Source organism: Lontra canadensis, unplaced genomic scaffold (assembly GCF_010015895.1).
Source record: "Lontra canadensis isolate GAN:19392208 unplaced genomic scaffold, GSC_riverotter_1.0 scaffold9, whole genome shotgun sequence".
Lineage (NCBI taxonomy): Eukaryota > Metazoa > Chordata > Mammalia > Carnivora > Mustelidae > Lontra > Lontra canadensis.
In genome coordinates this window covers 19781390-19809100 of record NW_022631003.1, presented here as the reverse complement: position 1 = coordinate 19809100, position 27711 = coordinate 19781390, and the positions used below count along the sequence as shown (strand labels likewise).

The 27711-nt window shown below is 42.5% G+C and overlaps 1 protein-coding gene across 3 annotated transcripts; it reads left to right on the top strand.

The window, feature by feature from the left end:
• Positions 1–23867, top strand: GPR19 (G protein-coupled receptor 19). 3 transcript variants are annotated; one of them, XM_032855025.1, is made up of 3 exons: positions 1–166; positions 2008–2164; positions 22536–23867. In XM_032855025.1, the coding sequence occupies exon 3, from the start codon at positions 22558–22560 to the stop codon at positions 23803–23805; it is 1248 nt and encodes a 415-aa protein (XP_032710916.1). In that variant the 5' UTR covers positions 1–166; positions 2008–2164; positions 22536–22557; the 3' UTR covers positions 23806–23867. The 3 variants fall into 3 exon arrangements, with proteins under 3 accessions (XP_032710916.1, XP_032710917.1, XP_032710918.1); XM_032855026.1 differs by lacking the exon at positions 1–166 and adding an exon at positions 22094–22225 and having other exon boundaries at positions 1783–2164; XM_032855027.1 differs by lacking the exons at positions 1–166; positions 2008–2164 and adding an exon at positions 3172–3301.
• Positions 23868–27711: the final 3844 nt, after the last annotated feature.

The window sequence follows — 27711 nt, the reverse complement described above, 5'->3', positions numbered from 1 at the left end:
ACCATCCTGCTGGCTTTCTAAGAATTTCTTCAGACACCTCTCCATCTTTCCTGATAAATGAATTTTCTGAAAGCACCAAGCATCAGAATTAGCAGAGTTGAAGTCCTCTATGAGTCTTATATAGAAAAACTGGAATTAATCTGACTTTTCTTCTAAAATAAAAGAAGTAAATATGTCTTAAGATGTGAATGTTGAGCGAGGAAGGAACTTTGATTTCTTGAAATTATACTCCAGCTCCCCTGTGAAATCTCCCTTTTTTTTTTTTAACAGAATTTGCATTCCTGCATATTGAAAGTATTTTTGCTCCCCAAAAATAATATTTAGAATTGCCATGGTAAGGACTCTGAGTTAGAAACAATCGGTTTTATGCCAGCCTAATGAGACAAACGTAGAGCTTAAATCCTGATTTGGGGGAGTCCAAAATCTATCCAAAGGATTGACCTTAAACTAATCAAATTTATTTTTATTCAAAATAATTCAGCAGCTCACATTAAAAAATATTTGTCCTTTCTCCCATAACATTGTAACATTGTAAAGCATTCGCAAATTGTTCCTTGCATCAGCAGTCAGGTGTGGTTCTAAAGCATCTCCCAATTAAGGCTGTTGGGACTTGGGTAAATGGTGTCATAAAAGTCAGAAGCCCTAACGTGAGGGGAAATTGGTTGCTATGTCCTTTCCTCCTACTCTGGGATGGCACTCCACAGTCTTTCTGTGAAGCTGGCATATTCATTCAGTTGCACCTAAATAGACCTTTAGGGGAAAGAAGCAGTGGAATATGGGGGAGTGACCATCGCAGTGTCCAAACTAATTTCCAGAATGCTTTTGAGATTTAGGGTCAGCAGCAATTCAGTAAGGAAAGGGCTTACTGAATTTTAGGTAAATTTGGCTCTGAAAATGCTAATTGAAAGCCCTCCTCAGCAATTCAGTCTTTTTCCCTCTCCCTTTCTTTAGTCAGCAGGGTCCCATGGTGACCGGTTCTGAAAGAAATCATCCCCTTCAGCAGTTACCTAGCACCATGGCAACAGGGACGTCAGCAAAGCAGGATAGACCCTGCACAAAACAGCTTCCACCAGACTCCCTCCCTGCCTCTCTAATTCAGCTCTGCCTGAGGCCTAGGAATGGGGCTAAGGACATCTTGACATATATACTAAAAAAAAAAAATCCTATGTGTTTCTGCATTTTGTTTTGTCCATAAGCATAGATATATGGGCATATAGTAAACTGTGTTGTGAGAATTTCCCCTTCCCCCAAAACATGGAGTATATCTAAGGGGTGGGGATGGGTGGTAGAATGGGGACTGGGAGGTAGATAGGCATGGGATTTGGGGTTTAATGATATGTAAAAATTATATTTATAAGGTAGCAATAAGTTGATAGTAGGGGCAGTCAGAGCCCTAATTATACAGCCTGATTTATATTTGGACACAAGACCTCAGAGAAATATTTTAAAAATATCTTTATTTACCTGAGGATGAAATAGACAAATGGTTTTAATGAATGCTGAAAGGGATGTAATGCTGTCCTTGGTGCTGAACACTCAGTTGTCTCAGACTTGCTAAGGGGGCTCCAGAGGGGAGTGAGGGAACACCTTATCGTGTTAGGGTGTTGATGATAAGAAAGAAAGAAAGAGGCTGGGAGGAAAGTAACATTTCACTTCCTACCAAGCAACCCTGAATGTCCAGAATAAAATGTTCAGATGAAAAATAAAACAAAAAAGAAAGTGGAGAATCCTTGAGGTTTGGTTTAATTTTCTCCTTTTCATATGGAGATTTTTGGTCAGAGCCAATCAGGTCAGAGATTTCTGCTGCTTTTGCTCCTGAAAGGAAAAGTGGGGGAAGGGAGATAGAAGATGGCCACATTCTCCCCTTGAGCCACATGATCCATTTCCCATGTGACACATTCCAGAGCCTTGGAAAGGAGAAGGGAGGGGCACCAAGAGAGTGGGGCTGGGGGCGGGAAGATGGTTTAACAGTCAACCCAGCACAGCGTCATCTTGTCTTCCTACCAGGAAGCAGGCAATGAGCCAAGGGGAAGGCAGAGGACAGAAATGAATGTGCTCCCAAGCTTTCCCGGTGGTGTATGGCATTCTCCAAACTCCTATGCAAGGACTATTCCTGACCGAGAAGACCCAAGGAGACCGTCTCTGAAATCAAGTCCAGATGAAGGTATGTGCCGAGGATCCCGTGGTATCGTGGCTGAAATTTGGCTTACAGGACATGATACCTTCTTTTTTCCAGGCAATTCGGAGATTTTTTATCCTGGCTTAGATTTGGTTAGGGGGCTTTAGATTTGTTACAGGTCTAGAAAAGATGCTTAGATAGTTCTGTAAAATGAATTGATTAAACAGAGTAAGTGCCCCTTGAAGAAAAATTGATGGAAATTATGTATAGTGATAATTAATAAAACAAAGCACTAATTGATGAAAATGATTTTTTTTCTTTGAGTCCTGGAAAGAGGAAACAAATAATATTACTGAAATCAACTAAATTTTTTTGTCACTGCCATAAAATCTTGTTTTCTCCATTTTTAGTTGCTTATTCTGTGCCGGTGTTCCCAGAGGTGATTGGCAGTGGCTTAGGGAGCCTGAGTGGGCAGGCATGCTGTTTCTTTGTGCTGTGCAATTGTCTGCCTTCTGATGTTCCTGATACCAGAAGAGCTTATGATTATTTCCGTCTCTGGTTTGGGATAGTAGAGTGCCACGGACTTCCAAATCTTACAGAGTAGCTCTCAAGAAGGCTCCCAGGAAGTTCTCAAAGGAATCTTCCAAAGTTACAGGCTAAAATAATCTGTCATGTACTCAAATCTTGGTATCTTTGACCATTTCTACCCAGCACAATGAGGGAAGCTAGCAAATTCAAATTTTATTTCATCTTTAACAAATACTTAACAAAGTTCTTGCTGTGTGTGAGACGTCATTATAAGCACAAATAATCCGTCATTTAATCCTTATAGTAACCCTCTGGGGGAGGTATTAGTACTCACATTTTGGTAATGAAAAAACTAAGGCACAGAGAAGTTAGGGAATATTCCCAAGATCACACAGCTAGCAAATACTAGAAACAGTATTTGGACCCGAGAAACTTGACCTGAGTCCATGAGTTTAACTCCTAACCTAACCTATGCTTCTTCCCTGTTTGTGTTATTTCAAATGATGTCAGCAGTTGATTTGGCTACAGATTTTGTTCAGCTGACGCTACTAGAAGATCAAATCAGCTTGCCTGGCTGAAACAGAGCTCCAGTGGAATCTATATTTATATATTAAATTATCCCAATAGTCATCTTCTGTACCCCCAAATACCCCAGTAAGTAATTGCCTGTTCTTCTCTTCCCTTTGAGCTGTATAGATGTCTAGTAGTAAAATACTGTGTTACTATGGTGACCAGATGATGTCCAAAGGCAAAAAAGAAATCTAGAATTACATCATGGTTGATTTTTTTAAAATTGAACTTAACATTCTTTCATCCGCTGAACCTAGTAACAATACCAGCCTAAACATACTATCTTTAAAAAGCACTTACTTGGTTTTCACAATAAAATAAATAGATTAACAACTTCTAAAAATTATGAATATGAACTGTGGCATTGAATGGACTAGATTTGTTGCTTTAAAATAATATTACCATACTTCAAGGGAATAGATTACTCTCTTTGCAAATTATTTTAGGTTTTAAGGGAAAAAGAACTTTTTTTTTCTTAACTTCTAGAAATTTCTGAAATACAGAGATTTCTTCCATGCTCTGTGTAGTTTCCCTTCTTGACAATAAATGATGACTGATCTCATTCTTAAATGCTATAGGAAAACTAAGGGAAGTTACTAGGTTAAAGGTATAAGTAGAAAAAAAAGGGATAGAAATCTAAAATTTGTGAGATTCTTTACTAAATGAGGTATTTCCCTTCACGGTTTCACTGAAGAATACTTTGAAGAGTGGTTAGGTCCCCTACAATACTGAACTTGGGTCCTTTATATTAAACCCTGGATCCCTGCTGAAATCTGTTTCCCTGGGACAAGTACCACATTTACACAATTATAGTCTCCTGAAGTGAGCTTCTTGAGCAAAGGGACCATAGCTTCTATCATCAGGTTTCTAGCACTTAGCACTAGGCCTGGTTTATGGTAAGCTCTCAATACCCATTTGTGGAAGTTCTGTAAAGCATTCTGCCGGGGCCTGTATAGGGGCCCATGCCTGTTTTGTTCTGCATGTGCTCATAGAGAGGACAGTGTAGTAGGAGAGACCTGGGCAACAACCAGAATTATGTCTGAAATTTATATATGCTAGTCTGACTGACTCTGGAGCAGTAGCACACTAGAGTTCAAGAAGTATCCATAAATTCTTTCCTGGGGATTATGAATCCCCCTGACATTTTATTTATCTTTAGAATGAAGTTCTCCTGGTATTTGTATTTATATCTGGATGTAGAGGCACCCTAACAATCTCATTTTCTTGTGGCGTTTGCCTGGCACCATCTCCCAACACTTGAAATAGTTCACCTTGGGTTGAGATTGAACGTGTGGAGGTCAGTTCTTGCCCCAGGCAGGCCTCTCCTAATCAGCTGTGGCTCCCAGTCCTCAGAATGATGAACCAAGAGCTCACAGGACTATAGGACTCCTCCCCAGAGAACCCTGGGATCCTTAGTATTAGAGTAGATTGGAGCCAGGCTGCCTTTCCCAAACCATGGCAGCTAGGACTTGAGTGTTAAAGATTGTCTCAAGGTATCTGGAAATGTTGCTTAGGATTTGAATTCAAGTTAGCAGGCTAACTGGGGTTAGAGTAGTCCTCTCTCTTGGAGCTCCTGTGTAACTCTTGATCTTGGGCTCATGAATCCGAGCCCCACACTGGGTGTAGAGATTATGTTAAAAAATATTGGAGAAAAAAAAGTCACTTCTCTTGATAATCACAAACATACCTGTTATATTATTCCTGTCTAATTAAGTCACTAAGGAGAGGAAGAATAGGGTTTGTAGATAAGGTATGGGTCCTTAAATCCTATCCACTCATCCTCCTTACCTCCAGTGTTACCTGCTCAGTGAGTTGTGCAGAAGAAACAGCTCTGCAGGCAACCCAGTACAGCTGGGCACGAGCTGCATGCCCACCACGCTCCTGCAGGGCTACCCAAAGAAGCCAGCCTGGTGTCCTCTACAGGCTGAGGTCTGGAAGCCTTGCTGGGCTTCCTACTCTTCTCTCTCAAATATCCCAGCTCTGCTCAACCAGCTGAACAGGAGAAGATCCAACAGAGAGAGAAAGTAGAGAGGTGTCCCTTTACAGAGAGGCCTTGCCAAGTGTGCTTTCCACTTGGAGACTTGGAATGAAAGACAAGATAGAAAGGGGGGCAGTGAGCATGGGGAGCAGATACGAGAAAGTGAGGCCTGGGTCCTGCCTTTCAGGCACAGTCATTTGCCCACTGCCAGTAAACTCTGCCACCCGAGTCAGGCCTTGCCAGCCCACTGACTGGATCATTTCCTAGCATATGCGTACATAGGGAAGGAGGAGGGGATAGACAGAAGAACTAGAGTATGGACTCAACTTCTCCTTTATGAACCAAGGCAAAAAAATGACATGAGCTGAGAGGTGGTCTCTCCAAGAGGACAGTTTCAAAAGTAAAATAGGGGTACCATAATAAATATATTTTCCTGTTTATGGGGTCATATTCCCTCAGCTAAACTTTTGAAGCCATCATCTCATGGAGCCTCTCATTTGGCATACTTTCCTAGGCACTAGATGTCTGCATGTGAAATCCTGATAGAGATTCTGCGGTATAGGTTATTAGCCCCAATTTCTGATCAGAAAACTGAAGCTCAGAGACATTAACCAACCTGCCTGAAGTCCCACACAACAAATAGAGCCAGGATCTGAATTCTGTACTCTTTCTGCTCTGTGACAAGTAAAGTTCTTTCCTCTGCACTCTTTAAAAATATATACATTTTTGGATATTAGGTTAATATAAATACAGTTCTAGAAAATTTGGGAAATGAAGAGAAATGGAGAGGTGTGATGAAATTAGGGGCACCTGGATGGCTCAGTTAAGTGTCTGGCTCTTGCTTTCAGCTCAAGTCATGATCTCATGGTTGTGGGATTGAACTGCACGGGTTCTGTGTTCAGTGTGGAATCTGTTTCAGATTCTTTCTTCCTCCCTCTTCCGCCCTTCCCCATTCGAGTTCTGTCTCGCTCTCAAATAAATGAAAATCCTAAATAAAACAAAAACAAACACACACAAAAACACAAGGACCCAGTCAGTTGTGCGACTGCTTCGGCTCAGGTCATGATCCCAGGGTCCTGGGATCTAGCCCCACGTCAGGCTCCTTACTCATTGGGGAGTTTGCTTCTCCCCTGCCTGCTGCTCCCCCTGCTTGTGCTCAGTCGCTCCCTCTCTCTCTTTGTGTCAAATAAACAAAAAAAATATTTAAAAAAAACAAAAACAAGAAGTGTAATAAAAATCAGTCATGATCTTGCCACCTAGAAACCACCACTGTTAAAATTTTGGTATATTTCTTTCTCAGTCTTTCTCAGTGCATTCAGTGATAAGGAAAGTAAATATTTGTTGAGCACTCCTTTTATTTCAGACATTGTTCTTTCTTGCTTCATTTCTTGCATCATTTCTTGCATCATTTGTTTTATTCTCACAACAAATCAATGAGGTGGGTACCATTATTATCCTAATTTCATTGGTAAAGACAATAAGGACAAAGATGTTAAGTAACTTGGTAGAGGTTACACAAGTATTAAGTGACCTGAAACCCAGGCAGGCTGCTTTACAGGAGAGTTTCTCAACCTCAGCACTGTTAGTACTGGGGCCAGCTACATCTGTGTTGCAGGAGGCTATCTGACTTCACTCTAGAATGGTTAGCAGCGTCCCTGGCCTCTACCTACTGGATGTCAGTAACACCCTCCTTCCCCAGGTGTGACATCAAGAATGTCTTCAGACATTGCCAGATGTCCCCTGGGAGGCAGAACGACCTGTGAACCACAGCTCTAAGAGCCCATGCTCCTAATCACTGCATTATATAACCTCTTCATGTTTAAGATCTGCAAAAAGTTATTTTCTTCCACATCTAAAGAAGGAAGCATGCCTTCAAGTTTGGGTGCAGCCTATGAAACCTTCTGGAATTGATCTTTATAGATCATAGGTAGGAGATTAGTTACTTCCAGAAAAATGCTCCTTAATAGACTTTTATAATAGGTTCATAGTATCCCATCATTGCCCAGTTTGAAAAATAACAATATTTCTGTCTCTTACAGTCTCTTCCTCCGTTCTCTGTGATAGGCACCCTTAGCCTTCAAGAATTCAGATTTCAGGGACACCAGGGTGGTTCAGTCAGTTAAGTGTCTGACTCTTGATTTCGGCTCAAGTCATGATCTCAGGGTTCTGAGATTGAGCCCTGCTTCAGCCTCCATACACAGTGGGGAGTCTGCTTAAGATTCTCCCTCTCCTGCTGCCCTTCCCCTAGCTTGTGCTCTTTCTCATGTTTTCTCTCTCAAATAAATAAATAATTCTTAAAAAAAAAAAAAGAATTCAGACTTCAGGTGTATACTGTACACTTACAGTATAGTGTACTGTGCTTATCAATCATGGTGTCAAAATATGTCCCAAACAAAGGATGTCTGTTGCAAATAATTGCTTGCTAATAAATCAGGTACCAAGATTTGCTAGTGATTTTTTTAATTAATTAGGACAAAGTTAAGGATATTTACATAATAATGTTCTTTTCCACATGCTTTCTTAGGTTGAGGACCTGGTGTTGGAGTTACAGGTCAAGCTCCTAGAGTTGCACATAATTCTGGGTATATCTGTAGGAGTGTGTTCCATGTATGAACACATTTGTCACATCTGTCTCTGAGGAAGAAAGGCTAAAAATGCCTGGTGTTGATGATTTGGGTCAACCATGACTGATGCGCAGAGGGGATTAAAGTAAGAAGCCCTGAGAGAAGAGAGCAATATCATTTTAACTGAATGGATGTCTAAAAATATACAGTACTAAAATATATATTAACCATGTGAAACATGCAAATACACATTCAACATTTTTTTTTTAAAGATTCTGATTTGTTTATTTGAGAGAGAGAAAAAGAGCTAGAGAGAGCATGAGAGGGGAGAAGGTCAGAGGGAGAAGCAGACTTGCTGCAGAACGGGGAGCCTGATGCGGGACTTGATCCCGGGACCCCGGAATCATGACCTGAGCCTAAGGCAATGGCTTAACCAACTGAGCCACCCAGGCACCCCACATTCAACATATTTTCAATGACAACTGACTACATACAGTTGCATAATTTGTCCATGAAAAATGCACATGAAAGCAAATTCAAATCTAACTTCTGCTCTATGAACTTAAAGGTTTGCTTTCTCAGAACACCCTGATTGACCATAGTGGTGAGGATCAAAATTTACCCTGAGTGTTGCTGTGAATTTGCTGTGAGACAGAATATATTTCTGAAAATCAGAGTTCTTAGTAACTCTCTGTGTAGTGTTTGTACTCCGTGCTTAACAACTTCACCTTCTTTTCAAATTCCTATAAATTGCATCTCTGTAGTTCTTTGCTTTGAGTGTGACGTGTCTGGTCTTTGCCTCCTTGCTTCTTTCTTATTTAAGTTGCGCAACTAGAGATGTTGATACTGAAATCCGAGCTTGAAAAATGAAACTAAATGCTTACCTCCAAAACAGCTGTTTGCCTCTACTTTAGACTCAGCACACAGCTATTAAAAAAATGTCTGTGGTAATGAATTAAATTGAATTTGGGGAGGTGCATATGCCTTGGCCAAACTGTCTGCTTCTGAATTCGAAAGACTCCATACTGGAAAGAGAGGTATGGGAAATAGGTAGAGGATAGCCAGGGGTTCTAGTAAGTGTCTCTCCCCTCAGAGAAGCTTGGTAGTAGATAGGAAGGCAGACAGACACAGCTGGCAAGTCCTCTTTGACCAGACCACTTCTTGCAGGGAATCTTCAGTAAGAGATTGTTGGCACTTCCAGAATAATTACTGGGGTTGTTGGGGAGGGCTGCTTAGCTGGCCTCTAGGGAAAATTCATCCCTCCTTTGGAGACCCATACTCTTGATCTTGGATATCAGAAGCTCACAGAAGCCCCAGCAGCCCTAACTAGCTTCCCTCTCCTCCCACCAAAATGCACTCTAGGGGTGAGCTCTCTGCCAGGTGAAAGTAGTGAATTATAAATTAAACAAATGTGTGTTGCTCATCACAATGTCTGCCTATCAGTTTTAGTTCATAATGCTAAAAGGACTTCAGAAATCATCTAGACCAACTCACATATGTTATAGCCATGGAAATGGAGATTCTGAGAGGTTGATTTACTTAAGGTCCTTACTGTGATACAGAAGCAAGACCTGTGTCTCTTGTCTTGCTATTTAGTACTTATATTCAGAATTAGAGCCTAGGTTTCTTAGCCCCCAGTCCCATGTTTAAGGTAAACCAGAAAGCACTATACTGTTCGAGCTTCTCAAGGTTTCTGATATTCCAGATGCTGGTGGGGTAGTGGAAGGTAGTGGTAGGATGGCTGGTATGAATTTTAATGTTCACACTGAATTATCAAAGAAATGGCTATATCGAATTAGTTTTTATTACTGCAGAACAAAGTAGCACAAATTTAATGGCTTAAAATAACAGTTATTTCTTATATCACAGTTCTACAGGTCAGAAGTCTGGGTGGGTTGGCTGGTTTCTCTGCTTTGAGTCTCATAGGCTGAAATCAAGGTTTTGGCTGACTGTGTTCCTTCTCAGAGGATGATTGCAGGCTCTTTGCAGTGGTTGGCAGAATCCAGTGCCTTGTGGTTGTAGGACTAAGGTCGCATTTTCTGGATGGCTCTCCGTTGAGGCCATCTGTAACAACTAGTGGCCTCTCCCTGGTTATTGCATCGGAGCTCCTGGATCTCAGAGCCAGCATGTCTGCTCCTTCTCATGCTTGAAATCATTCTCTGACTTCTTTTGCCTCATCTCTCTGCTTCTAACCAGAGGATCCTGGTTAGAAGCAGAGGATCCTCTGTTTTAGAAGAGAGGATCCTCTGTTTTTAAGGGCTTGTTAGTTTGTGGCCACCTGGATAGTCCAGGATAATCTTCCCATTTTAAGTTTCATAACCTTAATTATATATGCAGAGTCCCTTTTGCTGTGTGGCATGGACATCTTTAGGAGGCCAGTCTGCCTACTACATACATTACTTCCTTTAAATAACAGCAGGGTTCCATCCTTTCAGGCTACTGGGAAAGTCAGTGACAAGCATTTCTGGGATTCTCTTCCTCTTCCTAGGTCCTGGGGCTTGCAAACCCAGCAAAATATATGGGTGGTCCCTCTAACCTTGGATCCCCTCTGATCGTGGCAGGGTGTAATTATGGTCTGAGATGGCGTGTATCCTTGAAAGCTGGGAGATCATGGCTTTGGTACCTGCCCTGGGGCAGTGGACTCTACTTTCTGCCAGGAAGTCTTTGGATCCAGCCCCTCTGCTGCACTCCTCCATTATCACTTGTCACTTACCTGGAGTGCAGTGGGGAAGTGAGGCAAGGGTCCCAGGCCTACCTTTTTCTTCTTCTTTTTTTTAACAACTCTATTTGTATAGCATAACACCCACTCATAATAGTGTACAAGGCAGTGATTTTTGTTATATTTACAGAGTTGCACAACCATAATCGAATTTCAGAACCTTTTCATCATCCCCAAAAAGATCTCTCGTGACCATCCAGGCCTGCCTTTTGCATGACTCCAGGGGCCACAGCCACATCCTGGTTCTAACATCCTTGTTTCTTCCTCCTACACTCTGTAGAAATCCCCCTCAGAGAACTCAGCCTCCAGAAAATGAAAGCCAAGGAAACGGTTGTCTTGGGCCCAGCGATATGACTCTCCTCCAAGACAAGGCAGCATTTAGGGTCTGGGTTCATTCTCAGAAGGGAATAGGGAAGAATCTCAACAAGAAGCACAGCACAGATCAATACCCCCAGTGACTTATCTCGCTTCTGTACGATGTGCGGGAGTCATCCAGTTGCAGTTATTATTGGACAGCCCTGACTCCGTGAAGCAGTGACCTGCAGGGGAGTGAGTCAGACCTCCTCCTTTCCCCCCGCTTCCTTCCTCCTCTAAGCAGAAACGAAGGCATTCTTTGCTTCCTGCTTAAATGACCCAATGGTGATGCAGTGTGAGTGGGATGGGAGAATAGAGGAACACATCTTATACAAGAGTGCAAGGAAGTTTCCAGAGGCACTTTGTCCCTCCGGGGCCCACTTGCCCCTTTTTTTCTCTTCCCCACCCCGTCCCCCACCATGTGATGGGTTCTTTGGACTGCAGAGAAGTCTGAGTTGCCTCAAGGGAAGCAGCCTATAACAAGCCCTAAGGCCAGGCCTCAAGGAGTCTGAAACTTTGTTCAGGATCTGAAAGCTGGCTGGGGATCCAAGGCAGCTTGGTAACTTGGTTTCCTTGTCCTGTCATCTGTCTGCAGGAGGAGTCCTAGAGAGTCTACCATAGATGGCCCTGTTCTTCTCTGTCTTGGCTCCTACTGCTCCCATTGCTTCCTTGACCATCCAGCCCCAAAGCAGGCCCTCCTGCCATGCTCTGCTCTTCAGCTCTTTTCTGCTCATTACAACTTACTGTCTTTATTTATACTTATTTATTACTCTTCTCCACATCCCTCCACAATAGTCATAATTAGACTGTGATCTTCATGAAGGGAGGGGCACAGTTTTATTGGCCATTGTATACATGGTTCTTATTAGCACAGTACATTCTGGCACAGGGTAGAATCTTAAAATGTATTTATGGAATGATGAATGAATTAATGAAAATGAGCAAATAATCTGAATAGACATTTTTCCAAACTTTGATATTCATCTGCCAACTGGATAGCTCTACTTGGGTATCTAATAAGAATGCAACTCACCCAAAATAGAATTATTGATTTCCAGCTCCCCAAACTTTCCCCCCATCTCAGAACCTCAAGCCCAGGGAGTCATCCCTGCCCCCAAACCCTGTCACACATCAGCAAATCTTGTTGGCTGTCCCCAAAATATTTTCAGTATTGATCTACTTTTCTCCACCTACATCGCTACTAGGTCTAAGCCATCATTATCACTTACTTAGGTTATTGTAATAGCATCTTAACTGATGCCCCCCACTTCTCTTAGCCACTTACACAGCAATTAAAGTTGTATTTTTAAAACAAATCAGGTCATACTCCTTTCACGCCTTTGCATAAAACCTGCAATGGATTTCACTGCAGTAGGACTAATACCTGTGCCCGACAATGCCGTGTGATCTGATTCCCTGCCCAGCTTTCTGATGATTATCAGGAGCCATTTCCTTCCACATTCATCTGCTCCAGCTTATAGCTTATTCCTGCCCCAGGGTCTTTGCACACATTGCTTCTGCACAGAATGCTCTTCCAGTTTTCATATGGCTGACTTCTCATCACTGGGGTTTCAGCTCTAGTATCACTTCTTCAGAGAACCTTTCTCTGGCCACTCCATCTGAAATAAGACCCTGCATCAGTCTGGATGGTTTTAGAGGCAAATAACAGAAAACTCAGAGGGGCTTAAAACCATAACATATTGCTTATTTAATGAGTCTAGTGATGGATGCACCACAGTGTCAGGACACTGGGTAGTATCTTTGTGAGTCCCAGGATTTCCTTGACCTTCTAAGATACCACCCAGTGCCCTGACATCATCACATGACAAGTTTACAAAGGTGAGAAGCAAGGGGCAGCCAGACCCACAAGAGAGAACACTCTGCATGCCTCTTTCCTCTTACCAAGAAAGAGACATTTTTCCAAGAGCTTCCCAACACCCTTCTAGAGATTTCCTCTTGTCTTTCCAGAAGCAGAGGATGTTGATGTGACCATCCCTAGCTGCAAGGGATGGCGGAAAGTGGTTATGTTGCCTTTTCAGCCACTTGACAGAGGAAGGTAAGGGAGAAGTTGGGAATGGCCATTAGGTGACCAACCAGTCACCTATCATTCCATTTCCCATGGACCCTTGGTACCTCATCCTGCTTTATTTTCCTCCATAGCACCAGCCATTTCTTTACTGTGCATGTATTTGTTTGTTTTGCTGTTATTTCTCTACTCCCCTTCCCCAGAGATAAGCTCCATAAAAGCAGGAACCTTGTCTATCTTGTTAACTTCTGTATTTCCAGTAGTTAGCACAATCCTGTTCATACTATGTATGAAAAGAATATTAGGTAAATGTGAAATAGAAGATGATTTTACATATACCGTTGTAACAACATAGTCATTTCTTAGGGTGAAGTTTCTTAGTGTTTATTTCTCTTTTTTCCCCACCTTATTTGACTTTACAGATTTTGTGGGAACAGTAGAGAGAGGGACAAGTTTAGTATTATTAGGTCTGGAGCTGCATTCCTCCTATGCACGACTCTACTAAGTGGCAATAGGGTAAGAAATACTGGCCAGTGTCCTTTATACATACCCACGTTGGGGTGCCAGTATGACCTAACATTTTCTCCTGCAACACTGTTTGTAACGAATTTGGAGAGGCCTGCAGCTTGCAGCCAGCAGAAACTTTGCAGAGTAAAGCTTGGACTCCCAAGCATTACATTTTACATAGGAATTACGTACATATTACATTTTAATTGGGACCTTGACCTTAAAAGAGTGATATTCTTTTTTTTTTTTTTAAAGATTTTATTTATTCATTTGACAGAGAATAGGCAGAATCAGACAGAGGGAGAGGGGGAAGCAGGCTCCCCGCTGAGCAGAGAGCCCGATGTGGGGCTCAATACCAGGACCCTGAGATCATGACCTGAGCCAAAGGCAGAGGCTTTAACCCACTGAGCCACCCAGGCGCCCCAAAGAGTGATATTCTAATGGTAAGAGGAGTTGGGATAGAAGCCTTCCTTGTTTCCAGAAATCACTCCTATGATGCTGACTTTTTATTTCTGATACTTTAAAATTCGCGTGAAGGACAAAGAAAGGTAAATGTTGTAGAAGAGTAAATGTAGTTCCTTAGACAACCAGTCTCCAAACACAAAGATGGTGTACCCGGTCTGATCTCAGGAAACTGAGCTTAATCCCAGTTGGGAAACAGATTGAAAGGCACAGATCTGGAAATACTATGGAAGAATATTTGTATATATTTCATAATCTATAATAGGAAAGGGGAAAATAGCATTCAAGAAAATTCTAGGCTTATTAACCTGTGATACTAAGAGTCTCAAATGGTGGAGGGAAGTTCTTTTCATTGGAAATACGAGGTTTTTAGCAAGTATTCAAAATTACCTAATGGAAGTAATTTAGCAGAGTAGATTTTAGATGCTTTTGAAAAACATTCAACTCATTATATTACATGTTTTGGTTTAGGGTATAGAAAAAAGTTTTATGGGCTAATATGTCACTAAAAGAAATCATGCCCAACTTGGGGAAAGGTTGTGTTGATTTATTTGGACCTTAGTGATTTTCCCCTTAAAACCAACAATGTGAATGATGATTAGTTACTAGGCTCCTCCCCCAAAGCCACTGGCTCTTAACATAGTTAAATTATGTGACTCATGTTAATATTATCACTATAGTACGTGATGTGTGATGTGGTTACTAAAATTTGCTTGTCATAGGGCTTTTAAGACTTTTATGGGCTAACAATAGTAAGAGGGCTAAGTTTAAAAATTTTTTAATAAGTTTTAATTTAAATTCCAGTTAGTTAACATAGAGTATAATGTTAGTTTCAGGTGTACAGTATAGTGATTCAGCACTTCCATACATAACCCCGTGCTCATCACAAGCGCATGCCCTAATCCCCATCACACATTTCACCCATCGGCCACTCCCCTCCCCTCTGGTAACCATTAGTTTGTTCTCTATAGTTAAGGGTCTCTTTCTTGATTTGTCTCTTTTTTTCCTGTGCTTATATGTTTCTTAAATTTTACATATATGTAAAATCATACGGCATTTGTCTTTCTCTGACTGACTTATTTTGCTTAGCATAACACTCTCTAGCTCCGTCCATGTCATTGTAAATGGCAAAAATCCATTCTTTTTTATGGCTGCTGTTCCATTACACACACATGCACACACACACACCCCACATCTTTTTTTATCCATTCATCAGGTGATGGACTTGGGCTGTTTGCATAGTTTGGCCATTGTTGATAATGCTGCTGTAAATATTGGGATGCGTGTTTCCCTTTGAATCAGTATCTTTTTATTCTTCGGGTAAATACCTAGAAGTGCAATTGCTGGATTATGAGGTAGTTCTATTTTTAACTTTCTGAAGACCCTCCATAAGAGTGCTAATTTTTTTAAAAAAAGATTTTGCGAGCTAGAGAGCGCGTGTGTGCATGCGCGAGCACAAGCGGGGCCAGGGGTGGGAGGAGAGGGAGAAGCAGACTCCCTGCTGAGCAGGGACACCTATGTGGGTCTGGATCCCAGCACCCTAAGATCATGACCCGAACCAAAGTCAGACTTATCCAACTAAGCCACCCAGGTGCCCCAAGAGTGCTAATTGTTTAAGCACGTGCTCATAAATTATCTAACACTGTGTTATCTAACACAATAAGTGTTATCCCTGTACAGGGATATAATTATCTATAATTTATCTAACACTGTGTTAGATAATTTATAGAACTCTACAGGTATAACACTTATTGAGTATTTTCCTCGTACCAGGCAGACTGACTTGTGTTAACTCATTTAACTCCTATGCACATATTATCTCATGTAAACTTCACAATAATCAAGTGAGATAGGGACTAATTATCCTCGTTTCACAGATAAGAAAACTGGAGCTCAAGAGGGTTAGAAAATGTGCCCTGGGTGACACAAATAGTGTGTGACACTAGTGTGTCACACTTCAGCTGTCTGACTTCAAAGCCTGTGTACATATCCACTTCACAATATCCCTGTGTTGTAAGATGAAGAATAGATGTTTTTTAGCACAGGATTACGTTCTGGGTGTAAGTTTGCTAGATTTAGCTAATAAAAATAGAAGACACCAGTTGAATATTGTATGGTCCATATCTATGCTAAGAAAGTGTCATTGATCTGGAATTTGCCTTGAACCGGGCATCCTGTATTTCATCTGGCAGCTGTACCTGGGCGGCCCATTGTGAGAATGTGTCTTATCCTCCCTGGTTTTCCTGTGCCCCCACCAAAGTCATGAAGCACTTGGCTCAACGTGTACCCTAGAGCCGCAGCTCAGGGCCAGAGAGCAAGAGAGCCACTCGGGAAGCTTCTGATGCCTTCTGTGGCCTCCTTTGATGTTTGTAAATTCAGGGTTCTGGGAGAGGTCGCCCTGTAAATCGCATCCTACTGGAAGTGGTAGGCTGGTAAATGTGGGACAGCTGGGTGCACAGGGAGCAAAAAACCTCATTTGTGGTGTTTGTCCATTTCCATGGTGTGACTGTTCCAACCGTGGCTGATTTATGCCAACAGGATGTCATTGGAGTTGGGAAGAAATGCACACAGCTGGTTCTGGGGAGCTCAGGCAAGCCAGTCACCCACCCCTGTTCTGGGCATTTCTTCTTTTCACATATACGCAGAGCCTCCATCGTCATGAAATGTTTAAGAGAAAATCTCTACCACCGTGGTATTCTCTAAGTCATATCAATTAAAATTTAAAGGAGGCAATTTCTTACCTGGGCTAGTACCACTGATCAAACTTCTCCTCCCTTCAGTTCACACTGGTTTAGTTCGGCTTTTATCCTGCGTTTAAAGGCTATAAGAGTTCATCTGTCATAATGAATTTCCTGTAGTTTCAGGGGCTATTCTGAAGAAAGGCTGTATTTCCAGACCAACATGTCTACTGCACTTTTGATGCCAAGCCTCTGTGCAGTATGTGGTGGGAGTGATTTTTTTCCCCAAATGTTCACTATGTCACATATTTCTGAGCTAGCATATTGAACAGATGTATCTGTGGGTAGGCAAGAGGCTGTGGCAGAATAATTTTACATTCCTCTCTTTGATTGAAGAGTCAAGAAAGACCTATCCCCGTACAACCGTTTGACCCTCTGAATTCAGATCCTGCCTTTTGTGGCCTCCTCACACATGAAGCCCCAGGGGTGATTAAGTGCATGGACTTTGGAGTGAGGCAGTCTGGGGTGACTCCTTTATAACTGTATGATCTTGGGGAGGAACTTAGTTTATTCCATCTATGAAATAGAGCTAATAATATTACCTACCTCAAAGATACCTGACATAAGATAAGCACAAAATATCTATCAATTCTCCATAGTGTTAATGTTATAACTGCTGTCCTTGTAATTAGTCTTATTGGTCATTAGTAAACAGCCTTATCATAGGTGTTGGCTTCGGTCCAGCAGATGCTTACTGTTTTACAGAAAATGCTACAGTTTTCTTTTTTCCAACCAAATCATATAAAAATTCAACATTATAAAAATTCTAGTTTGACATTAAATTTTTGAACAAATGTCAGAAATGAAAATGGTCTTCCTATGTTGTGAGAATGTCTGTGAATCTTTATAATTTCATGAGGGAAAAGACATTCGTTGTTAGGATTCTTGGACTCAAGAATAAGCCTAAACACCAGTTGATATGCTTGGCCAAGAATCGCCTCAGGCAGATATGTGATGTACCTGGAGTCTGTCAGCCGAGCCCCTCTGTACCTCCTTGTGGTCCTTTCATGTGCGTCTCATCATTCATACATTTATCCACCTCTCAGGGTGATTTTCAGAAAGCTAGGGTCATACTCCTGGGGTGCTTGGGTGGCTGAGTTGATTAAGCATCTGGCTCTTGATTTCAGCTCAGTTCACAATTTCAGAGTCATAGAGTCAACTCCGCACTGGGCGTGGAGTCTGCTTAAGATTCACTCTCTCTCCTTCTGTCCCCCCTTAAGGGAATGAGTAAATGAATGAATAAATGAATGAATGAATAATAAAATAATGGGTCTTATACAAACAGAGGATGAATGCATGCCAGAGATTTGTGAACTTACTCCTGAAGGAATCGGTGACATCATTAGGCTGGTTCCGAGAGCATTCGAATAAATAGGTATTTATAGGGTTTTGTTACTGTCTTTTTTTTTTTTTTTTTAAAGAAGGTGGACATAAGATTGCTAGGTAGACACAAAATCAGTTAATGTCCTACAGAGCAATAAGTTCATAAATTTGGGGGTTATTTTTTCTGCTGGACAGAAATCTGCACGTTAACACGTACCTTCACATGTCTGGGCTCTCGTCATATAGTAAATAGCAAAGTCAAGCATGGATGCTTTCTCCCAGAGAATTAAATAATTCTTGGGGGAAGCCAATTTAACAATATCTTAGCATGGCATTAGGAAGATCTGCTATACTCTCTTTGCCTTATTTTCAAGTATTAGATACTTAAAAAAAATTTTTTTTGAAAGAGAAAAAGTTGGTGGAGGGGTTGGGGGAAGGGAGCGAGAGAATCTTAGGCAGGTTCCACGCCTGTGCAGAGCCTGCTGTGGGGTTCAATCTCATGATACTGAGATCACGACCTGAGCCAAAACCAAGAGTTGGACGCTTAACCAACTGAGCCACCCAGGTGCCCCTGTATAGAGATATATTTTAATAAGGGTCTTCAGTCCGTGGGGTGTGTCATGTGGCAGTCACAGAACTGGATGGGAAAACATAGGTTGAGCAGGAAACAGGTCTTTCCTGTTGCTGTTAAAATTCCTGCATATGGACGACCCAGACATAAAAATCAGTTAAGCAGCCCTTGTATTTCAGAAACTCTACTCTGAAGAGGGATTTATTTCCAAATCAATGAAGCAGGGAAACCTTTCTGAAATTTTACTTTGGGACCCTAGAACTTACTTATAATATGACATACTATTTTTTTCTGGAGTGGGGATTGTAGAAACCTGTCTGAGGACCCCCTCAGCTACCTTCACTCTCCTTCAATGGGAATTCTTCTGCAGGTAAGAGTTGTCCAGGGGGACTTCAGTTTCGCCTGCCCTGCTCTGCTCAGGATTCGTTTTCCCTGTCTCCATGGTCATCAGTGTTTCAGCTCCAGAGAAGACACAGTCACTCTATCTCTGGTTTAATTCTCCTAGCAGAGCCCCCTAGAGCAGGAGTCACGCATTTCAGTTCTTTGTCATGGATTTGATTCAGTAAATACTTAATAAAAAATTATTAATGTAAAGAAGAAGAATAACATTCTTCCTCTGGGAGCCCCCAGCTTGGTGGGGGAAAGGCAGAAACATGGGAACGGTTCTAAAGCAGGAATTCCTTATCTTGGCTGCACGTCAGGGTCACCTGGGGAACCCTGAAATTTCCCACTGCCCAGGCTGCTCTCTGGACCAATTCAGTTAGACTCTCTGGGGGTAGGACTAGAGCAGGGGTATTTTTTTTAAAGCTCTCTCGGGGCACCTGGGTGGCTCAGTGGGTTAAGCCTCTGTCTTCATTGAGCTCAGGTCATGATCCCAGGGTCCTGGGATCGAGCCCCGCATCGGACTCTCTGCTCATCAGGGAGCCTGCTTCCCTCTCTCTCTCTCTCTGCCTTTCTGCCTACTTGTGATCTCTGTCAAATAAATACATAAAATCTTAAAAAAACAAAAAAAGATAAAGCTCTCTGGGAGGGTCCACTGCGTTGCTGAGCTAGAGAACCATTGCTGTAAAGCAAAACACACTTGGAAAATGCTGAAGTGCTGTGTGAACAAAGATACCACAACCGTTCTGGATATGTTAATATTCTCATCCACTGTCTGATCACATCGCAGCCCATGAATACAGAAAATATAACCTCTCATTGTAACCTTGGGGGAAAATTAGGCCAGTCTGATTGTCAGGCATTTAAAAACGATAAATTCTGGAAGGTATGATTGGCAGAAAATGAGGTCTCTAAAGGGAAAAGGGCCCGAAAAAGATCAACCCAGAAAGATGACCTCCTCCAACACCCAAATCATTCCATGTTCTTACTCTCTCCCTTGGAATGTTTTTCCATTCCCTTGTCTTCCTGAAGAAGTCCTGGTCTCCTTGCCCCAACTCGGACCTCACCTCCTTTGTGAAATCTTTCCTTCTCCTATCCTGTGCAAAATCGGGACCTTGTTTTCCTCTGCCACTTAGCTCCTTGTCTTGTTGTGTCAGTTTTAATTATTTTAGGATTTAGTTATAATATGATCAAACAGCTTGTGTATACATTTGCCTTCTTCTTGGCCTTACTTACCTTTGTTTCCCTAGTACCTAGCATAGTGTCTTGATTTATGGAATGAATAAACAGAGCTGCAGCGATTTTGCGTAGAGTCAGAACATCTGTGCCATCATCAGGGGGAGATGTGGACTCAGGAGCTCCTCAAGGCTCCCTTGTCCAGTTTCTGAGGAGCGGGACCCTCTGCTCCCAGTGGTGGGGCTAGAAGAGTGGGTAGACACACTCGCTGGTGACATGCAGCTGGAGGAAGTAATGGCGGATGGGAGGCCTCACGGTGCCCAAGTTGTGGTGGTAAACTTGAGTTTCATCTTTAATGTTTAGCTATAAGAAGAAGAGAGAAACAAGTCAGTTCACAGGTTTCAAAATAATGGGTATTGAATACAGAATAGTGCCTGTGGCACCAACTCCTGTTTTATTTAGGCCGCAGATATCCAAAATATTTAGAACAGCCCTTTTTGCCTGGGAGACTTGCTCGTCTCCTTTAAACTTTAAATCTTTATTTTATTTTAAGATTTAATTTGTAAGTAATCTCTACACCCAACATGGGGCTTGAACTCATAACCCTGAGATCAGGTTGCATGCTCTACTGACTGAGCCAGCCATGTACCCCTAAATTTTAAATCTTTAAAAAAATTTGGGGGACATTTTGTAGGCTTTACACAAATGAAGGTGAAGCGATTACTTCAATTTTATAAGTACAAGGGTCATGCATTCCAGATTTTCTAGGACAATGCTAATTTTAGATCTCATGTTCTGTTTTCAGACTGCATATCCTGATTTTTTTTATAAGGAAAGTATGGTTGCTATTCTTACAACTGACTCTCAACCAGCCAGACATGCTTAAAGGACTTCTAATAGTCAAATGTCTAATTATCTTACATTTCTTTTGAGAAATCAAGTAGGGCTGCCTCATGGACAAAACAAACAAAACCCTGAAGATAATATGGGACTGCCCTGAGCTCCAGATTTTCGTTGAATGTGGCTTCTTGGTGAGGACAGTATATATTAACACTCCTCTCCTTGCTACAAATAAGCGCAAAAGTCCTTCGAGGAAAAGCAGGCCAGTAGGAACTGTTCTTTCATTAAGAACTGTCCTCAGGGCACCTGGCTGGCCCAGTGGGTGAAGCATGCAACTCTTGATCCTGGGGTTGTGAGTTTGAGCCCCACATTGGGTGTAGAGATTACTTAAAAAAAAATGAAATCTTAAAAAAACCCCAGAAAATGTGTTCCTTAATCCCACCTCTAAAACTTCAGAAATGTTTCTTTGTGAGGCTAGTCACAGTAACCCACCAGGGGGGACCCTGGGCCCTGATGCTGGATGCTGTCCTCTTATCCACAGCCCCCATGGAATTGCTCTGGTTATTTTGGATTTAGGGGCCGTGCTTTCTCTTTTCTGCTTAAGAGATTCAGACCAAGTTAGACCTTAATATTCCAACTGCGACCCAAGTCACCCCAATTTTAACTGAAAAGCTCACAAGTATATAATCATTTTACCTATTCAAAAGGATAATTTTTTCTCTCACCAAGTAGCTCCCCCCAAAATTAAAATAAAGGCTAGGCTTTATAATATTCTTCTATATCTAAGGATCATAAGCTTTTGAAAAGCTAACTGTTAATAGTTGGTTGCTTTTAGTCATCTGGAGACCATAAGCTTCCCAGTAACCTGGTTACATTCTTTAGAGGATACCTTGTATGTTCTCCTGTCAATATGTCCTTTTATGAAACAGTAACAAGCAGACGGGCCTCAAGATATGTCATGGATAAGTGGCAAAGCTATTAGAACATGAAGCACATCCTCTTTGGGAAAAAAGTAAGCCATTTTCAGAGGTCATTAAATTAGGCGCTATTCTGGCTCCTGTAAGGGTTACATACGGTGGCTCTGTGTACTTCCCTCATGCTTCTGTACTGGAAACTCTGCAGAAGGAAGAACGGGGCCCCTTCCAGGAGCCAGCCAGTCTGTATGCACAGATTCCCGGAAGCCATTTCCAGAGCTGACATCTGTGTGTTTCCATCTCCTCATGTTTTCCACTCACAGCCCCATTGCTTCAGTGTCACGACCTTTAAAAACTTCTCATCTACTGACCCCCCATTCCAGCGGCTCTTCATTTGGGGGGTGGTGCCCTCGCCGTGAGCCAGATCCGAGCATCTTCACCCTTCGTGGTCCCTGGTGAGTGAGGGCGACATGGGTATGTTCAGGGGTGGGGCTTGGCACGAGTTCTACCCCGTTTGACGAAGGGTCAAAAGAGGGGGAGTCCAGAGAGAGCCTGAGCTGGGATCAGCTAAAACAGCTCCTGAAACGAAAGAGAGACGGAGCCCGAGCTGTTTCTGGATAGTAGTCCTGTTTTCCTGCCAAGGCATAAGTCCTCCTCCCTGGTGAATGACAACCCACCGAAGTGTCCGTTAAGATTGGTAGGCTTGGGGGTCACTCTGTATGACACCATTTTAACAGGAGGCCTCCTCCTTCTTTTCTTATCCAGAACTGAGAGGAAGCAAGTGAGTATGGTTTTTGCTTCCAGAATGGAGAACAGCAAGCCACCCTTGGTTATGCCCACACTGCTGGTGCCCCTGCAAAACCACAGCTGCACAGAGGTCGCCTCCTCCCTGCCACGCCGTGACCTGACGGAATTCCATGAGGCGCGTGGCTGGACGAGCAACAGAACAGACGTGGAGCCGGGGCTGAAACCTGGCGAGGTGGCCACGGCCAGCATTTTCTTTGGGGCCCTGTGGTTGTTTTCTGTCTTCGGCAATTCCCTGGTTTGTGTGGTCATCCACCGGAGCAGGAGGACTCAGTCCACCACCAACTACTTTGTGGTCTCCATGGCATGCGCGGACCTCCTCGTCAGCATGGCCAGCACGCCTTTCGTCTTGCTGCAGTTTGCCACCGGCAGGTGGACGCTCGGCAGCATCATGTGCAAGGTCGTGCGGTATTTCCAGTACCTCACCCCAGGCGTCCAGATCTATGTTCTCCTCTCCATCTGCATAGACCGGTTCTACACCATTGTCTACCCCCTGAGCTTCAAGGTGTCCAGAGAGAAGGCCAAGAAAATGATCGTGGCCTCGTGGGTCTTCGATGCTGCCTTTGTGACCCCCGTGTTCTTTTTCTTTGGCTCGAGCTGGGACAATCACTGCAACTATTTCTTCCCTTCCTCCTGGGAAGGAACTGCCTATAGCGTCATCCATTTCTTGGTGAGCTTTGTGATCCCGTCTGTCCTCATCATCTTGTTTTACCAGAAGGTTGTGAAATACATTTGGAGAATAGGCACTGATGGCCGAACAGTGAGGAGGACCATGAACATTGTCCCAAGGACCAAAGTGAAAACGATCAAGATGTTCCTCATTTTAAATCTGTTGTTTTTGCTCTCCTGGCTGCCTTTCCATGTGGCTCAGCTGTGGCACCCCCACGAACGAGACTTGAAGAAAAGTTCCCTTGTTTTCACAGCTATCACGTGGATATCCTTTAGTTCTTCAGCCTCTAAACCTACGCTGTATTCCATCTATAATGCCAACTTTAGGAGAGGAATGAAAGAGACATTTTGCATGTCCTCGATGAAATGTTACCGAAGCAATGCCTATACTATCACAACCAGTTCAAGGATGGCCAAAAAAAACTACGTTGGCATTTCAGAAATTCCTCCCACGGCCAAAACTATAACCAAAGACTCGATATATGATTCATTTGACAGAGAAGCCAAGGAAAAAAAGCTCGCTTGGCCCATTAATTCAAATCCGCCAAATACTTTTGTGTAATTTCGCAGAATTCTTTCAATTATTGTTATGTGCCAGAGATTAAAAAGCTTTAACTCTAAAAACAGGAGCTTTTTATATGTTTTTTTTTTTTCCCCAATCAACTTTCTGAGGGAAATGTTTTATTTTGTAAACTGTGGTTTTATTTTGGCTGCTTTTTGTTGTAGAGGAAGCTTTCACCTTGAGCTATGGTCAGTAGTCCCTTTACTGTATTAGTTACATTCATAAAAAAAAGGTAATGCTTTCCTACTTTTTACTTACCCTTATTAGGTCCAAAAAGCATAAACCATACACACAGTCTTTGATTCATGACTCAACTTAGTTTTATTCTGTCTGCTTTTTCTCCTCCCTTCTGAAATTTTTTAACTGTGGGTTTCTGGTTCCAAATACAATCTTCTGTGTCACACATTTCAGAGACTAGCATTACTCTAAGTAACACTGAGGGAGTGTTAATATTGTATATATTTTTACATTACCTTCTTCCGAGAAACCACTGTCCATATCTCCTATAGAATGTACTCCATAGGATGAAATAGGTTGGAACTTGCTGGGAAGTTTGTGATTGAATTTCAGTCAGGATTCTTAGGGAAAGAAAATTGATAATCAAGTTACCTAATTTCCCACTTTCTTTCTCTCTCTCTCTCTTTTTTCCATTCCCCCTTAACCTAAGCAACTGATGATGCCCTGAAAATTCTGAAGTCATAATGTTTTTTTCTCACATCTGTATCCCATCTAGGCTCTGTCTGGGATGTTTACTTGTCTTCTTTGAGTTAAACTCAAGCCAATGAGTAGGTGTCCTTGCTAGACAAGCCCAGAAAATGCCAACAGGAGAAACAACAGGTGGTATTTCTCTGGGCTCTGCAGTTCAGGCAGAGGTCTTTGGGTGCCCAGCCTACCCTACACTGAAGACAGCAAGAACAAGGAGCACCTTCTTCACTGTCCTAGAGACTCAGACATGAGGCCATTTCCCCAGCCAGCACCTCTTTCCCCCCATCTCTCTCCAGGTTACATCATCACACCCTTGCCAAGCCCAGACTTTTCTTTGCCTGTGGTATCTTGAGGTTTTCTTCTCTGCTTGTTGGGTTTTGGGTTATTTCAAATGTAGGGCCAACACATTTTAAAAACGTTCTTATTTAAACAATAGGAGGCTTATAGACAAGACTCAAAGTATGCATTTTCACATCCCAGTTAAGAGCTGCAAATAATAATTCCAGTTGTTCAGTGATTTTACCAACACTATCCCCTTTTATCCTCTCAAAAGAATTCTGTGACACACTTGGCATCTCTGCTTCACAGATGAGATGTTGTGTGAGTCGCCCGCATTAGAGTGTGACAGGGCTGGTCATCACACACACACTCGGGTCCTCTAACTGCCAGTATGTCACTCTTCCCATGACATTACAGAAGTCTCTCTAAGGAGCATGTGAGTGACCAACCCCAGCCAGGCCTCACCGGGCCTCCTGGGTGCCACCTTGGTGGAAATCTAAAGAAGGTCTAAGAAAATCCGGCCAGTTTAAAAGGAGCGTCTAGGCAAAATTTGACAAGCTGGTCCTCACCTTTTCTTTGGCCATGAATAAGTTGATAGGTTCTTGGACTTGTGGTGTTGAGCGTCAGAGATACAATCACAGAGAAATGAGACAAGACTAGATTTGGTATTCAGGGCCAGGAACAACCTCCATGAAAGAGCTCACGTACAAAACGTCTGCAGAGCCGATGTTTTTAAGTGGAGGTGCTTCCTTCAGTCAACAGATTCAAGAGATAAAAAGAACATCTCGAATTTTTCTTCCTTCTCTTTTTCCTCCTCATCTTCTCACTTACCGCATCAGCAGATGGCACTCTAAAATGACAGACTGAGCTAGACAGTTATTTCATTGGCTCTTGGATTCTGAGGTTCAGACCTGTTAAAAAAGAAGACCCTTGTATTTTTGTCCATTTTTGGGTGCATACTTTTATTTTGGTCCCTTCAGATGGCATATTTTTTGAAGTTAGATTGTAAAAAGTTAAATTTAATTCATCTCAATTTTATTTTGATATATATTTTTAGGTCTCAGGTTAAACTAAAAGATGAGTACTACGGTCCATTCTGTCTTGATTTTTTTTTTTTTTTGAGATTTTATTTATTTATTTGACAGACAGAGATCACAGAGAACCAGGCAGAGAGAGTGGAGGAAGCAGGCTCCCTGCTGAGCAGAGAGCCCGATGCAGGGCTTGATTCCAGAACCCTGGGATCATGGCCTGAGCCGAAGGCAGAGGCTTTAATCCACTGAGCCACCCAGGCGCCCCTCCATTCTGTCTTGAATGTTCTGTGAGTTTACCCCAGTAGGTGGAAATTCAGTGACACAGTCTCATAAGAACTCTTATTATAGAAAGTAGTTTTTTTTTAAATAGAATCCCCCAAATAATGACAAAAGTGTCAACCAAATCATATTCAGCTGCACTCTCTTAGCATGTTGGTAATTCGCTGTATTTTGGTTCAGGCTGGCTTAATATTCAGGATTCCTGTTGTGGGCACGGTCCTTCCTGCCCCCGCCCCCGCCACCCCGCCGCCCCGCCACCCTTGCTGCCACCTGCTCAAACTCACCGTGAAGCCACAGGTCTGTGGGAGCTCCTTGACCAGGATCAGCCACAAGGATAAGCTCTGGAACAACTGCATGTAAAAGCAGCAAAGAATTAAGGATTTGGGGATAGAAAGGACATTGAGAGACCTTGTCTATGCCCTTCCTTGTTTAGGGGAAGAAATTATAACCAAGAAAGGTCAGGGTAAGGGCGAACTAAAATGCTGTCTACCAACCCATCCAACATTCTTTTAACTTCACCCTCATGCTTGCTGTGGCATCATTCATTTATGGAAGGAAAAAAAACCCTTACTGTGTGCAGAAGAGGATGGAGAGAATACACAATTCCCTGAGGTTCAGCTAATTCGTCTGGAACAGAGACAACCTGAGTGGTCTAATTAGAGAACAGGGGACACAAACCCACTCTGTCAAACTGTTTTGCAGAGTGACCACTTGATGGCACTGTGGCTCATCGGCAGAACCCACCACCTCCTCACTATGCCCGTCACACAGGCGGGTTTGGAGCAGTCCTGGTCTCCTAGCAACAAGACAGGGACAATTGCTGAGCACCAGGAACAGCTGTAGATTAACTAATCAATCAGTGTGTTCAAAAGATGGAGCATCTAAACATTGGAGGTAGTCCCAAAATAATTAATACTCTTTACGAACATGCAATCACCAGTCAAAATAGTATTTGAAACCCTTTTTACAAATGGTGTCATTTTAGAAAATCAGGCCCCACCCCAAAGTGGTGATTGTGCTGCCCACACTTACCCAGGCCTTTCTCTCATTTCTGCTTCTTGTACCATTCTGCTCCAAGAATTCATGGCCCTTTTCACAGCAGTGCAATCCAGACTTGCCCTAAAATTAAAGGTTCCTATGCTCCTGGTAAGGAGGCAGTTAAATTTATTTGAGGCCTCTCTCATTTCCCTCAGATCGTCTTTAATTTCTTGGTTTCCTACAATCTGGACCATTCTGAACTTTTTTGTTTAGCTGAACACTTGTGTTCAAAAGTTCTATATTCTTTTCTAGAAAAAGTCTCTTTCAAAGATTGCTTTTAAAAACTGCCCATCAACCCTGAGTTAGGGGCTCTATGACTAGGAGTCACCTATAATCTGAAGAATGTACGATTTTAGTTCTGCAGGAAAAGACTGCCAACAGTCTCTGGGCTCTGCAGTGATGGGTGTATCTGGCTTCAGGATCAGGATGTAGTTCTGGGAGCTTGAGAACATCATCTGGTTTTCAGCAGGCAGTCTATAGAGTAGTTCCGGCTATTTGCCCACAGCAGCTAGATATAGATTAAAACTCCTCTAAGGGAATTTTGAATGCATCCCCTCTAGTCTGCTTCCCCGTT

Coding starts and splice junctions, on each gene's coding strand:
- GPR19 (XM_032855025.1), top strand. CDS start 22,558: ATGGTTTTTGCTTCCAGAATGGAGAACAGCAAGCCACCCTTGGTTATG.